This window comes from Sceloporus occidentalis, unplaced genomic scaffold, assembly GCF_023333645.1.
Source record: "Sceloporus occidentalis isolate IW3139 unplaced genomic scaffold, rSceOcc1.0.p SCAF_36, whole genome shotgun sequence".
NCBI classification, from domain to species: Eukaryota; Metazoa; Chordata; class Lepidosauria; order Squamata; family Phrynosomatidae; genus Sceloporus; species Sceloporus occidentalis.
The window spans coordinates 1,367,756-1,384,470 of NW_028317016.1; the positions used below are offsets into that span (position 1 = coordinate 1,367,756).

The window sequence follows — 16,715 nt, forward strand, 5'->3', positions numbered from 1 at the left end:
TTTTAGGAAACCCAGAGATCCTAACAGGCTTGTCTCATCTCAACATACATCAGATACTTCAAGTGGTAGCCACCGATGCTGATTCTGATCAGAATGCTAAGCTTCGCTATCATTTGCTAGATTATCATAAAGGGTTGTTTGCCATGGACATAAATCTTGGGCATATATATGTAAATGCAAGCAATGCCAGCTACCTCATAGGGAGTTCAATGGATTTGGAGGTAATTGTTAAGGACAGCGGTACCCCTCCACTAGAAACCAAAGCTCACTTGCATATCATGTTCAGCAGCCACCTGGACCACTTGAAAAATTCAGCTACTGGATCTAGTGGAAGGCTAAGCCTGTCCATGGTGATTGTTATCTGTCTTGCTGTACTGCTGGCTGTGTGTCTTTTAGTTTTGGGTCTCATTGTGTCTTTTTGCCGTGTGGACAGGAAAGATAACAGAGCCTACAATTGCAGGGAAGAAGAGTCTGCTTATAAACACCATCCAAGGAGGCCTCAAAGACAGATTCAGAAGGGAGATATCCATGTAGTCCCTTTGTTGAGAGGTAGACAACAGGTGGAAACACCACCTGAAGGTACCCTGCCATTTGTAGTATCAAATGAATGCAAAGAAATTCCAGAGGAGAATTTCCACAGGAATCCTTTTCACCTAACACCTACTCTTTACCGTACGCTAAGAAACCAACATAACCATGAAGATCTTAATGAAGACACACAAGACTTTGAACAATCTTTCACTTTGCCTCCCTCTGTATGTCGTACTTTGCAGTACCAGAGGCAACGAAGTTGCTCTAGAGAGAATCTTCATGACTTCCATAACACTCTCCCTGCCCCTTCAAAAACCCTAAAAAATCCAGGAAGCCCCCAAGTGGGACTTATTGGTGATGCAGTTTCTTCTGAGCCCGTGTTCTACAACGATGGAGACTTTTCACCAGCCACCTCTCCAACTCTTAGACGCATGAAGAATGCGCAGGAATCATCCCGTGAACAGATCTTGCGAAGCCTGGTACGATTATCTATGGTAGCTCTGGCAGAGAAAGAAGCGGTGGAACTTACCCTGCAATCACCTCATGTCCAGGTAACTTTGCACTCATTGTTTTTAAACTTTGGAGCATATTTTATTCACAGAGAGAGTGTGTCGTCAGTTTTTGTTAAAATGTCTTTCTAGTTTCAACTCATTAACCCTTTGAATGCAGCTTTCTGGCACTTAAATGGTTAATTAATTAGCCTATACTTTTGTGGATTCCATTGTCATGTTCTACCTCATCATAACCTTATTATTGTTATACATAGTTATATACATTTTTATGGCAACTTGGTAATATGCAGATCTTAGAGCTAATATGATTCATGTCTAGAAAGTAACCAGTCATGCGTCCGGATTATAAAGTTTTTTTAAAGACATCTATCCTTGTGTGTATTTAAACATAAGGGAATGTTCTTACAAGTTAAATTGTTTATAAACAGCAGAAAACATCTTTATAAATTTGTGTAAATAAAATACATTAATCTCAATGGGTCACAAAGTGACATAAAAAGTCTTGGTACTTGGTACCACACCCCATAAAACCTAACTGTCCCTCTTAATCCATATGAAATGTTGGAAGGTATGCTTCATAACTGAAAGTGACAATGGCATTTTGGAGCTGATAAGCTATTTTAGGGGTGCCTACTAGAAAAGGCTCTTCAGAGATTTAGTTTGGGCCCCACTAGCATTTTAATGGGTATGTAAAGAGTTGGAAGGGACTCAGAACAGTAAAAGTAATAATAACTGCACATTTTTCCTGCGAAATTCAACAGAAAAGAGAAGTTTGGCAGATATTATTTCAAGGAAAAATATTATTAAATATATATAAAATAAACACATTTTCATATTGATGAAACATGGGTATCCCTGCTGAAAAATGTCCTTTAGAATTTTTGAATCGAAGAGGATTATTTTTGTATTATATCTAATGACTATTTTTTTATATCTAATGAGCATAATTTTTAAATGTCAACACCTTAGCTAGGAGACAGACAGATGGACAACCAGGGCATGTCAGTGCAATTAATGTCTCCCTCTCATTTGAACCTTTTGATTAGGGGCAGTTCTAAAAACTTAAGTGCAAAATTGATGACAATGCAGCCCTGCAATGCACATGGGTACATGCAGTCAATGTCATCATTCTACAATTAAAGTATAAACAGTTTTCATTTAACTATTCTAGAACCAAGGCAGGGTAAGTGTTGGTTACCACAACTATATTTGTGTGTGTGTGTGAGCTAGTTTCTAGCTGATAAAATACATAGCTGCTTATGTAGCAAACTGACAGTAATGAATGAATGAATGAATGAATGAATACTGAAGAACTTGGCTGGTTGTAGAAATAAACAGCTGGAAGGAACACATAAAAAAGTCACGTTGTGTTTAGTGCAGAATCTCAACAGTATGTAGAATGCACACATTGGCATAATTAGATTATATAATACATATAAGATTAGACCTGGACAATATAGCCAATATGGCAACCCTGGCTGTGGTACACTAGGATAAGATGATTATTCACTAGAGGATTGTCCCAGACTGGGACTTTTAGCCCTTGCTTTTAGTTGTTCCCAGGAAATCCACTAAAACCCCTTCAACTCCAAATAAAATATACCATATACGTTTTGAGGTTTGCTTTAGTGTCATTGAAGGAGTTTACCATAGTCAGTGGTACCTTAAAAATCTTACATTTTCTTTTCTTGTAACCCGTTAAACTCTATTAAGAAAGGATTTAAAGGAGCCATCTGAGTACTGGGTTGGATAAAGTTGTGCGTTTGGGGATTGCATGTCGTCAGCGGATATACCACATGTGTGTTATTTTCATTATAAAGACAGAGCTGTGATTTGTATCCAAGTCCTGCAGAGGGCATTGCAGACTTCATCTGTTCTTTTAATTGTGCCCTGCTTGTAAGTTGCAAATAAAAAAATAATACATAATGTACAATCTTTCCATTTGATAGCAGCCTTTGTAGATTTAATTATTACTCATTAAATTATTATCACCTTTCTTTACAGCAAATTTCACAACTACTTACTCTGCTCCACAAAGGTCAAGTTCATCCCAAGACACTTCATAGAGGGAACAAGTACTCTTCAAAAACCATTAGGTAACATTCTAAAGTATGCATGGTTATGGTAAACAGCAAGAGTCATCTTGCTCCAAATACCCATTGCAGCGCACTTTATAAATAAGCTGATCTTGAGACTCCTCAATTTTTAACCCTTTAATAGTCAATCACAAATATGAAAGCAATTGGTAATATTCTCTAGGATTTGTAGTTACTTAGACCCTTATGGTGCTGCCCTTATGACCCTTATGGTGCTGCCCACACTAGCCAAGTGTCCTAGGCAGCTACACAATTTGCCTATATGAATGGACTGGGGTTGACTAAAGCAAAAAAAATAAAAATTGCACTGTATCAAAAGATCTAACTGAAAAGCTTCAATATGGAAGCTCTAACCAAATTCAGAACAAAGAAAAACAAACATTATCAGTACATTAAAATTAAGTTTGTAAGGTGAAAACTTAAGTATGTATTTTTAAAGCTCTCTAATACTTATGTGGCAACAATAGTACCCTAAATAATCAGCACATCTGAATAAACAATCTAGTGGTCACATCCAAAGAACAAGACTTAAGGAACTCTGTTAAGACCGGGGTAACAACAATGGAACTCAAGATAAATTTAAGTTCTTTATGTTTATCATCTCCATCACATTCACCATCCAATCTATAAACTAAACATACAAGGGGGATTCATTTACTTCTTCCATAGATCTACAGGCCCAGAGACTGACTGGCACAGTACAAAAGACAGCGGGCATGGTGAAAGCGAGGCAGGTGACTTGGACTCTGAGCCGGGGGCTGATCTTCCTGCAAGCCACCAATTACTAGAGGACAGTCTTGAAACACTTCTGAAGCCATGTGGAGGTAAGTCATTTCTTTTTAAGAAGACTTAAGAAAATAAATACAAAAGAAATAGTTGTACCCAATTCCAAATTTAGCTTTTTTCACAATAAGAACTGGTGGGGTTCTTACGGTAGGCTACTACTCTACATCCTATACAGTATTTTTCATTTGCATATTATAATGCCACAAATGAAGTTCAATGCAAGTTATCTTTTCTGTTACAGGTCATGAAGGCCACCTTCATAGTGATCTAGATCCAGGATGGATATCACGACTGTCTTTGCCTTTGGCCAACAGCTACAAAGATAATATATTTACTCCAAACTCCCAAGTTGCACAACAGCCACCAATAACCGAGGCAGATAAAGAAGAACTTAGAACCTTCCTGACGTTTGGCAAAGCATCTGATGAATCCCAAGGGAACAGACTTGCAAGCACCTTCCTTTCTGAGATGAGCTCTCTTTTTGAGATGCTATTAAACCAGAAAGCAGAATCACATGGTGATACCGCTTCAGAAGTGCTCATGAGGCTTTCAGCATGTAGCAAGACTTTGGGAATGGATGGCAGCAAAGATTACACCAAGAACTAATTGGGATCCAATTAGCGAGCAAGGATTGTAGACAAGACCTATCCAACTTTTTGTCTTATGGGACATATGCAAGCTGGACCCATACTGAAAGAATAAAGAAGTATATAACACAGCTTACAGACTTATACAGTTGAATTTCACATCCAAATTTACAGAATGGCCTGCATTTTAGGACTCCTCAGAGAGATATAATCTCACTTGTATGCATAGTAGATGATTAGAAGTATACACTCTATTATCTTGACAAGCATGATTGTGTTGTTAGTTAAATTATTACGCCATTGCTACATACGTCACTCTGCTAACCTTACCTTTTGAGTAACTGACCCTGTTATACAGCTTGGATCCAAAACATACAAAAAAGAGGTAGTTAAGCATATTATATTTTTGAAAGGTTGCTTGGAAATGTCTATTTGTCATAGAAATGGTTTCATTACGAAAACCAAAAGATTTTTCAGACCATGTAGAAAAGCACTTAAATATTCCCTTCTGATAAAGCATTGTTCAAACGAAGTCTCGTAAATACCTAGATGATTTTCTTACTGTTATCTGAGTAGCCAACGAAAAAAAACTTTGTGGCAGACATTAAACTCAAATGCTCGAAGACCAATTTTGAAGTGACATCCTGCGGAAGATGTTGGTTAATGACTTTGTGTTTGTACCCGTTCCATTAACATTTACAAATGATGCATCCATTCATGACTAAAACAATAAGTCCGGGTGGCACCATGACCCTGGACAAATAGAAAACTCCAGGGGTGCATAGACAACACTTTATGCACAGACATAACATTGCCACACGGAAACCAAACTTTCATTGCATGCAGTCCGCTGTACCGAGCTCCGCTAAGCTTACAGTTGTTCATAAAACCTATTCCATGTGGCATTTATAGTATTTCTTAACCCTAGGAATAGAAAGGGAAATGCTGGGTAATTTGTTAAAATTCTCATCACTTCATCCACTTATAGCTGAATGGTGTGATGGCTATTGTATTTAATGTTACTTATTATCTCTCTTGTACTTTTTGTACTAGATGGGACGTTATGTGGTCCAGTAGTAAGCATGTTTATATGGTTTGTTTGTTTTTTTATTAAAAAGTGTTTTTTATTTGCTGTTGTTTTCATTTACCACATCGACAGTTACTGCGGAGCTACAAATTCCATGATGGCCAGCCAGCACACTACAACAAAAAAGGTCCAAACACATATCTTGGGTGACTGTTGTATTCATTTTAGTGCAGTTGATAAATAGCAATTATGGTGACAAGTCCTAAATCTGTAGCAATTACCCAAGCAACAAATGACATGTTCCTGCTGACCGTCCTACATTCAGCATTCTGCAACAGCCCATCTCTTCTCATTTGGGAAGGGGGAGGACTATCGCGCTTAAAATCGGAAACACCCTATTGAGCAAATACTACAGACAGAAGAAAAACCATGTATTAACAGTATCACAGTTCCATTTACCACACCAAAACCAGATGAATGTAACGTGGTAAAGGTTATAGGAGAAGTATTGATAGTAAGAGGATAGGACTAACAATTTATTGTCGTAACTATTGTGTGAATGCCTGTAATCCATAAGCACAAAATTCCTATAGATAAATGATAAATATGAGTGACTTAATCAAGGATTCCTTTGCATTCTGGGTGCCCCTGTGCACAAAGACAATCTAATGCCCAATGGAAGACACACATTACCCACAATTGTCATGGTACAAAATTGCGTGACCTGCAGCCTACAAAGTCTTGTTGAAGGTTTCTGAAAGGCAGCTTCCCATCAAATGTTGAATAATATATTGTTACCTTTATGCATTTTTATGGTGTAACTGTGGATCTACATTGGTCCAAAATGAATCCTGCAGAGTGTCCCAGAATTCCATACAAGTCATATGTAACCCGGCAATTACAGTTTTGAATTTCACCTGTTTGGTCTGTTTGATCACTTTACTGAGCTGATATGAGCTTGTCATGATGGACTACCTTGTTTCCACACAATGCACCATCATAAGCCCCTGACAGCTAGAGAGGATACGATAACTTGGATTGCTTTGAAGATGGTCTATGAATTCTTTGGCTCCTGATTCCTCCATGTTGTTGGCAAGCAGTAGCATACCCGGGTGCAGGACTCTGTCCTCTTCAAGTGCCTGCAAGCACTGAGGATAATGGTCAGGTTGGAGGTCCATCAAGACTAGGTCTACCTTCTCCATCCCAAACTGTTTCTTCATGGTATGAATGGCATCTACCGGATGCTGAGCTAGCAGTTTAAACTGCAACACAACCAAACAAAAACAGTTCATTATGAGAGGACACATAGTAACATTCCTGCTACTTTTTATTTAAATGCAATTTTATTGGAAAAAGGTTTTTGTTAAAATATTTTTTTTCACTTTCATGACTTTAATAAAGCATTATTAAATTTTGGATGTTTAAGATAATAGACAAAACTGGAAAAGAGAGGACATTATCAAGAATATATCTATAATACTAACACAGTGGATTATCTTTACCATAATAAAATACTCAACATTGACAAACAAATAAAATAGGAGGACTAATGGACAAGACAGACAAGATGACTTGAAATAAACTTGTCCCTCCCTTCTCTCCTCCAAGAGATAGATATTGAGATCCTTTTGGCTTACCTTACGATGTTACACCTGCAAATGTCATTATCGTTTTGTAGACAGGGTTTCCAGAACTGTACATAATATTGTAGGCGAGGTGTGACCAGAGGTCTATAAAGTGGCAGACAGAACCACCTCCTTCTACCTGCTACTAATGTTTGAGAACGTTGAAGAATGTTGTACATAAGAACTGTTAAGAATGCCTAAGAAGAGTTCTGTAAATGAGTTGAAATAATTTATAAATTATGGACTCAGCATTAAGATGTTGTAGAACAGTTGTTCTTAAAGGTTTTTTTTTTATTCTGTGACTACCAGCATGGCCATGTTGTCGTGGTCGTTATTCTAGCCACAGCAATGTACTTGTGGATGCCGAAAGAGCCAAAGCTCTGTCTTGGTACAACACTTGAAAATCATATATAGGTGTTTTTTTTTTTTTATTTCTATGACATCAGCTACATCTCCTCCTCAGTGAGTTCCTGGTCTTTTTACTCCTGTTCAAAACAGATTGGCCAAGTAGCTACTACTACGGTCTTCCGTGATTGGGCATGGTAAATGCTAACTGACCACACTTGAACACAATTGCGATAGTTCCACATACCTGAGGGTTTTTAAAACCAGACACCAAAATCATTTCTTCAGCTGACTCTGCCATGTTCTCATCTTGTTCCACAGCATACAATTGACCATTCGGGGGAAGGAGGGACAAGAGACGGATTGCAGAATACCCACACTGTGTGCCCAGTGCTAGAGCAGTCAGAGGGGTAGCTTTTTTCACTGCATCAGCAAAGAAAATATCTATAAACAGATAATTGAAGATTGTTAAGATACATCTTGCTCATGATGTGAGACTTAACTCTCTATATGAGGTTTAGAATCCAGAGATGGATAGTTTTCCAGTTCTAAAATGGGCTTCTATGCAAAAACATCGGCCAACTACATCCGTAAATCAATATAATTGGAAGATACACCTCCTTGTATACAACCATGTGCCTTTTACAAAATGCCTCACTACACTCAATCAATACAACGGCCGTGTCTCCTTCTAGACCTGGATTATTGTCTGAATGAACTACTCCTACTGTAGATTCCAACATACCAGTGTTTTCAAGCCTTAAAGGTGCTGTTTAATGTCCACAGACAAATCACGATTCAGGTTTCAAAGACATCTCTACAGATGATTTCATTTAGAATACAAGTCCTTGGCTGATCCACAAATAAGATGATGATGAATATGTATTTAGCACATTCTCACGGCAGATACCAGTTCAAATGTCCAAAGCAGAGACTTTAGGATGCTTACCTTGCTCCGGGGTAAATATCAGTCCCTTTATGCGATGATCCTGTCTTGAATACTCTTTATATGTTAGCAGCACACTGTCTGGTTTTCCGTGAACAGACTCCAATAATACATATCGACGGAGAGCTTGTTGTGTCTTTAAATTAACTATCATTTCCTTCACCTTCCAAGAACGGTATTTATAAACAACCCAAGCCACAGTCATACATAATGGCACCATTACTCCAGTGAGCAGCACGGAGCTGCTTGAAGGCACGAAGCTATCGATCTGAAATATTAATATATTGTATTATATTTCACAGCGTACACTGTAATTGTCTGTCTGCGAGGAATTCTATAAACATTGGAAAAGTACACTTGGTCAGGTTCAAGGAGCAATGCGACCAAAGCCGAGACTGTTTTGGTTCATCATATATATAATGGCTTACATACTATCAGCTTCTCTCTGAAGAAAAGACCTCTGAGGGTTGGAAAGCTTTGATAATTTTACATCCGTTTTAAATAAAAGTTATCAATATCCACTTAAGACCCAGAAGGTGCGTACCAGTCTGTACTTTTGCTAATACTTTAGGCCACTAAGTAGGTGAATATCATATATGAAAACAAGTTTGCACCTAAATCTCAAGGTTTGTTCCCCATTCTCATGTATTCTGGGTAGAGGTACAGATTCTCAGGGTCACACATTTGGAAGATGCTCTTTCATATTTTGTTTCAATTACCTGTAAGCAACTGGCTGGTGCTTTTCTCACAGTCATACCATGGTTGAAATACGTGGTTGAAATACATGCTTGAATACAGGTGACTTAACGGTATATATATATATATACTGTATAAATATGTATTTATACAGTATATATACATATACGGTATATATATATACATATATACACACAGTATATATATATATATATATATATATATATATATATATATATATATATATATATATATATATATATATATATGGTATTATGATGTAGTGTTGCCCAGTAAATATTTGATTTGGCAATCCTACAGCACAGCATTCATCATCTATTCTTCTATTATCAGTTAATTCGGTATAAAGTAACATTAATAATATTTGAAAGTGTTAAAAACTCTTATTTTAACAACGTACCATTTTATTGCAGCCACCAAGGAGTTTGGATTAAGCGTGTTGCAGTTTGGATGTATATGTGACAGGTGACCTTGTGCTCGGCTCCAACAGGAAGTGTCAGGTAACCAGGAAGTGTCAGGTAACCAGGAAGTGTCCATGCATTAGAGCACACCTCCTGCTCGCTCATCAGATACAGGATCTTATTACATGTACACACAGGGACTATAATTTATGGCGTAACCACATTAACCCTTTATTCCGGGACACATACACTTTTCATATGTCGTTTACCTGTTTATACATCCCACATACTGCTTGCCAGCACTTTACAGGTGCTGGTCAGAAACACGTGAAATGTATCAGCATAAAAATGGCTATTGTGCATGTGTATGCGGCTCATCCGGCTACTAACTCAGTGGCCAAACATTTAAAGGTGTGGAGCTTGTGGTAACTTTGTTTCGGGCAGACTGTACGAAAGGAGCTTGCACATATGACTGTATGGGTAACATGTATGGAAATAACCGACACCAAATCAGTTGTTGTTTGTTTACCTTTATTTGTTTGTGAAATGATCAAAGTTTATTGCGTCTGTTGCGAAATAATGGCTCGATAATACGTAACCTTGTAGTCTGGGCAGCTTGCTGCGACAAGTTAAACTCTATTTGATTGATGTTGAGCTGAAAAAGAAACTGAAGATCAAAGTTGGAAAAAAATGGCCATTGTGGTCACCCTGTACAACCCCTATTAAGCACAGCCATAAATTCTGCATGAGCACAATAGGAGCTATCGTAAACAGCAGCTGTAAGCCAGGTGACACAAAAATAAATCATGCAGGGTTTTGGCAGCGCAAGGTGTTCATTTCTTGTGTGTTTCCTTTGTTTAAAGGTGCAGTGATTTATTATTTTCTCTGGAGGTTTAATCTCATAAGAAGGCACCGAAACTTTTATGAAACCCCATCAATGTTTGCCTTTGTGTCCTGCACCAAAAACTATGAAGGAGGCATGATTAAAGGCACGCTCCAGCCATCATATGCACTTTAGCGCATGTGACAGATGTGTGGCCCCTTTCATGTTGCCCCTTTTGCAAATGCACGGAAGGATTGTGTAGAATTTGCCCCTACTATATCCACCCCAGCTATTCTCCATGCAACACATGTTCACCCGAGAACATCTCCCTGCGTTTGATACGCTCGCCTCTAATCAGCTTAAGCAAGGTTGCTGTACAATCTCCAGCGCGCATAATATGTGATATATAAATAAATACAAAATATCTGTGATGTAAGTTTTAGTTTACAGAGGGTGGAAGATGGTCCTATACTGCACCAAGGACGGATGAAGGTCCAAATCCTTAAATCAGGAAAAATAAGCAGACTAGATGGGCCGAATGGTTCTCATCTGCCGTCAAATTCTATATTTCTATATCCGTTCAGGTTCTTGAGACATACCCCAAAAAAGTATTTCTTATGCTGTTGGCCCTATAACCGTACCAGTCGAAGAAGTCATTCCTGGGTGTCACTCATTTTGCTATGGGCTCTCTTTTGACGTACAGCAAGCCAAGCAGGGATATCCAGACATGACATTCTTTACGGCCCACGCTATGACGTGGTGCCCCTGTATGGAAATGTTCCTTTGTTTCAGGTTTCGGCTGAAGTTATACTCCATAGTAAGTACTGATTTCCAGATTGCTCTAACACACCATGCCCTTCACAATACAGAATGTGTTTTGGCTGCACCTATCTATAGCTAAGGAATGGTGTTCCACAGAGAAATGCTTTTATGGCTCCTATATTCTCGGATGGCAAAATCTATATATTCCACCATGTTGGCAAAGTGTGAGAATTTTAACTAGCTGATCCCAAAACGCTTTTTGGTGCAGAAAACGTTTTTCTTTTCTTTTTATATGCATATAGAATATGTTGCTATGATGAAGTAGGAATGAAGTAGTATTTGCATTACAATTGCCTGTAACTAACCAGCAAACGCCAGGACAATTATGATGTCATAAAAATGTAAGTTATTATAAAAGACTAAGGCTTTATAATGCATTTTTAATACAAACTGTCTTATTACAAGGGCTATTTGTCTGTAGCATCGATATTCTTGACATAATTGTAGTTTGATAAAATTTAGATTTTCATGCAGGTTTTCTTCTCTGATCACTTCAAAAAATGACCACACACAATGTCTCGGTTGGAAAAAAAAAATATTTATATTTGGAAAAGATAAAAATAACATTGACAATAGGTCAATAGGAAGACATTCCAGCAGAATAATATTTAGCTTTGGCACGATCGGACTTTTGTTTTCTAACAATCCCTGTGACAGTAAATAACAATAACATCCCCTGGCTTTCAAAAGCGTAAGAGTGTGGGCGTATGAATTAGGAGAGCAAGAAAATGTAAGGAAATAGTTATGAATCCTGGCTTCCTGTTGGTTTATATCTTACGCTTAATTGCTTGCGGAAAAACGTAGGCTGACGTGTCCAGAGTGGACATCAAAACAGGATCCGTGTTGAATCCAGAAGAATCTTGAAGAGCTTGAAGAATTATGGGCTAAGAGTTTAAAGTTATTTCTGACTCGTGGGTTCAAGAATGCATGTAATTCTTGACTTCAGCTTTCATAAACACTAGGTGTTTGGATACTTGATTATTATTATATATAAAGCTACAGCCACACGGCCACAGACCTGATTGTGGTTTCTGCCTGAAAAACTAACAAACCATGTCATCAACTTATAGTCATCTAGGTTTTAAACACTAGACTATTTAATGTTGGTGTCATTTGCCATTCACTTTATTTAACTAAAGTTGTGTCTCATCAGATACACCAAACAAGAAGAAATTTTATTGGGATGAATAATCTCATGGATGTTGGAAGCTGGTTATTCCCATATATATATATATATATATATATATATATATATATATATATATATATATAGTGGGTTTCTAATAGATATGTGTATCCCAAACCCCATTAAAGAGGGTTATAATACATAATTTGTTGGGAAATGAAGAGTTTGGTAAAGTGAAAGAGGCATTTGAATATTAAAAACTATGTGTATGACATCAGTATCCATTTACTTCTATAATCCAAGCAGATAGAACATATCATCAATCTAATTGTTTTATAAGGTTCATATTAAGTTACTTTGAATGAATGCCACGGCGGCAGACATTTTGCTATTATTATGTAATACTGCTTAAGAAAATGTAAAGGATACATAGATTGTAAGCTTTCGCGCAGGGCTCTCTCCACCTAATGTATCGGTTTGTCTTAGTCTGTCAATTCTCGTCTCGTCATACCCCTTGAATATATGTATTGTATTAAGTGCTGCGTAAATTGTTGGCGCTATATAAATAAAAGATAATAATTATAATAATGCATGGGATGTACTGTGAAGGGCTCAGTATGTGATAATAGCTGTTTATCACAGCAATATGATAAATGCAGAATTGCTCTTTATTACTGTTGCAAAGGACTATGCATGTTTGTATTTGCAACCTTTGGACATGATATTGATTGCGAAATCAAATATTCACAAATTGATTATAATATGACCGATCATCACAAAAAACAGAACTGCCAATAAAATGGTTTTTCTGTAAGCAATTTCCTTATACAAAATTACCAAATATCATTTTTTTTTTTTTTAAAGGATACATTTTCCTTGGAGATCCTGAGAATAATTTATTAGCTGTGCGGTCTCTTAAAATTAAGGTGTAAAAGACACCCTTTTCATGGTTCTGTGAAACCTGATTACATTTGGATTGTTTCTTTAATTAATCAAACCAAATTGTTGAGGTGCTTTTCAGCTTCATAAGAACAAGTGCTACAATTTATAAATTGTTCAAAGTGCTTCAGAGCTAGGACACAGAAATAGACAGAGCAAACATTCCGCGTCTGCGTTTACCCGATAACGGGCAAACATGTCCAAGACCATTCTTAAAGACCATACTTATATACTTATACATCAGTCATTGCGAGGGCAGTAGGAGCTCAGCCCATTCAAGCTCCTCACAGTGATTCTAGCTTAATTGCGCGCTGATCTGCCATATCTGAGGCTAGTCATCCAACCCCAATGGCTCTGAGAGATGTCAGCGGTGGCGAGACATTGGTTACATGGCTGTAGTTGCCGGTGTCTGCTGTAGCCATTGCAAACAGATTGCTGGTGCTTAGGGAGTGAGGTAAACCCATGCCTCTCATCCTGTTGACGGACAATCTGTTGCCAGCTCTTGTCAGGACGCTCACACGATCCAAAACAGGAAGGCAGGGACTGGAAGCAGCTGCTTTGAGACTTACACAAGGAGGGCTCTCGCCTGTGAATGAGGAAAAAAAACAAAAAAAAAAAACTTAATGGAACTGGGACTGAAGGAAATGAAGCATTGTGTATGACTAAAGCAACAGGAAGGAGCTGAGCTAAAAAAAGGCAAAATATCAAGAGGTCTCCTTCATCCTTCAAAGCTTCTGCAACAAGTACATGGCTAGACTGATACACATTTTACATATCATTGTATATTCTGTGGATGTATTATTATTGTAATATATATATTATTTAATTAAAAACCACCCAATATTCCAATATAATAAATAACAAAAAATAACACACTAGATCATGCTTGGAACATTCTTCTAGATTTGGAGATGATAGGTTGGATCTAGTTCTCTGAAGGAGCCAGAGTCCAAAAATAAGTTGCGCAATGACTATTTTTGTCTATATCTATACCTTCTGCTAGCTCCTGATTCATCTCAAGCATCTTCTGCTGGGCTGGCCCGTGACCTGTTTTTGATGCCCTTTCATAATGCTGCAAAGCTTCTTGCCTGCTAGCTGGAACTCCAAAGCCTTTTTCGTAACAGACTCCGAGGTAATACCTGCTTTGAACATCCTAATAGGAAGACAAGATTAGGTACAAGTCATCATGCAGCAATCCTGTTATCTTGCTGGTGTAGGGACATAAAACCATGATTACACAGAGAGGCATTTGCCACCAAAGTTAGAAGCCATAACATTAGTTTTTTCTCTTGTGACAGAAAACCTGTAGCCTGTTGCCATAAAGTACATTTCACTCACCAAATATGCCGAGTTACACACCTTAAAGTGTCACCCAAGTCTCCCAGACAGGAGTCTTTCCAAACAACGCAGATTAAAGGGGACACAACTAAATCTTAAATTATTAATATTAAAATGCATATGATGGCTGGAGTGACCCTTCAAGGTGATCAGAAGCATCCTCACCCCTCCTACCAAGTCAAGCCCTGACCGCCATTGACCTGCACATGGACACATAACCATCAGGCACCCTGTCCTCAGATGTGGACATAAGCACAAGGCATAAGCCACAATCTGTGTATGTGTATATATACACACTTTTATAGCCCTGTTTAGTACTAGATGGACACAAATTCTCTTTTGAAGCACCATGTGGTGGTGAAATTACTTATTGCAACTGTTCTCCTCAGTAGCCTCAAATAACCTCTTCCTATCCTATCTTATTTCTATCTCTCCCCCTGCTGCTGCCTCGGGTTGAGGTTTCCTTCTTTCTTTTTTATGTATTTCTCTGTAAAATAGCACAAGATCAAAACCTGTCACCGATTCATATGATGAAAAGAGAAAAGATGTTAAAATGAAAGGGTCTTGGTTATAATGTAAGGAAAAAGGTGGTAGATGAGTGGAAGTGTTTCCAACAGATATCGTAGAGGTTTATACAGCAAGGGAATTCACACACGCATGGCACAGGCATATGGCTATACCGTATCTAAGAGGAGACAAAGGACTGATTAAAGTCTTTGCAGCAATAAAAATGTGCAGACTTCATGGGCCAAATATATATAAATACAAAATATGGTAAATTGTAAGATGAATTCTTGAGGGACTTGTTGCTATTTTTATTCACTGAACGTCTAATAAATATATGTGATTGTTATACTGATTCTAAAATATTTTTCACAACTACGATTTGCCTAAATGAAGGAGTAAGTTCACTACAACAGGCATTTAAAAGGACAGCTGAACATTGTACCTGCCTGACCTCAATATTGAATATCTGCATGAAGAGTTTTGTTAGCACTGTATAATGCATAGTTAGATCTGTGTGATTTCCTTACAACTCTTCGTTTGACTATGAATTTTGCTTTCCTTTGCACCGCACTGGGTTTAATAATATACAATGAAGTCAGTATTATTCTAGCAGCAACCTGACAATCTGAATGTATGCCTTTTATGCTTTTTAGGTTGTGCGTTTCCTTTTCTGTATATTTTTTGCTGTGTAGATTTGCAGGTGCCGACCATCTCCTTAGGGTTGAACAGCCCCTTCTGGCTCACACGTTCCACATTAACGGTGTCCAGAGAAGACTTTAAATTGCTTGAGTGTCTTATTTGGGTTTAAATGCAGTCCAGCCCCACTGACTCAGCTCCTTGGTAAGCACTATAGCCATGGAGATTAGATACGACTCATAGAACTTGGGGTGCTTTGATGTAGTGGAGGACTAAGCAATATATGGCCATACAGTGTGACAGAGTCCCCGATATTTATTTCTATTCCAAAAAGCAACTATGCGATGAAACTTTACATAATGCAGGGCCAGCTAAGGCATTCTTGTGGAGCAAGTTACCAGGGTTAGCTCTTCATAATGCGTGATTAATTCATTGAGTTTGAACCATCACTTTCCTGTTAAGTCCATCTTTAGTGAACAAACCCTAGTGAAATGTTATTTTCTCACCTGTAAGCTTTTATTTCATAGAATATACCCATAATCACCCACACAGGATTTGCAGTACCTCCATTAACCGCTACATTTTACCTACGTTTGAGAAATAGTCTGAGATTTTATCTCTTACCCCATTTTCAGCTGCCATCCGCAGGTATCTTACAGCTTTATGAAGATCCAGACGGGGCTCTTTGCTATAAAAAACTCCTAAGTAGGCTTGAGCCTATAAGAGAAATATAACAAAACCATTCTGCATTATGCTGCATGATATGAATAGGACAGAACTGTTCCACACCAATTAATACCAATGTTAAAAAACTATAACTGGACTCTTACATTAGCATGTCAATCAAATTAACCTTAGCAGATGCATCAGTATATTCTTTAATCTTAAGGGTTAATCGCGTAAAGCAACAGAAATCGTTATGGTGTTTTCTTTCAGTTGGCTGCTTTTGCG

At 37.9% G+C, this 16,715-nt stretch overlaps 1 protein-coding gene across 1 annotated transcript in view; it reads right to left on the reverse strand.

Annotated features, from left to right (window-relative positions):
- Positions 1 to 4,586: 4,586 nt before the first annotated feature.
- The window catches only part of LOC149297852 (DAP3-binding cell death enhancer 1-like), a 51,702-nt gene continuing 39,573 nt past the window's right edge, over positions 4,587 to 16,715 (reverse strand). Inside the window, exons 10-14 of the mRNA XM_089488067.1 lie at positions 16,389 to 16,481; positions 14,277 to 14,436; positions 13,673 to 13,869; positions 6,648 to 6,801; positions 4,587 to 4,615 (exon numbers count right to left, since the gene is read on the reverse strand). Of these exons, the coding sequence (XP_089344193.1) occupies positions 4,587 to 4,615; positions 6,648 to 6,801; positions 13,673 to 13,869; positions 14,277 to 14,436; positions 16,389 to 16,481 (633 nt within the window). The remainder of the gene's footprint in view (positions 4,616 to 6,647; positions 6,802 to 13,672; positions 13,870 to 14,276; positions 14,437 to 16,388; positions 16,482 to 16,715) is intronic.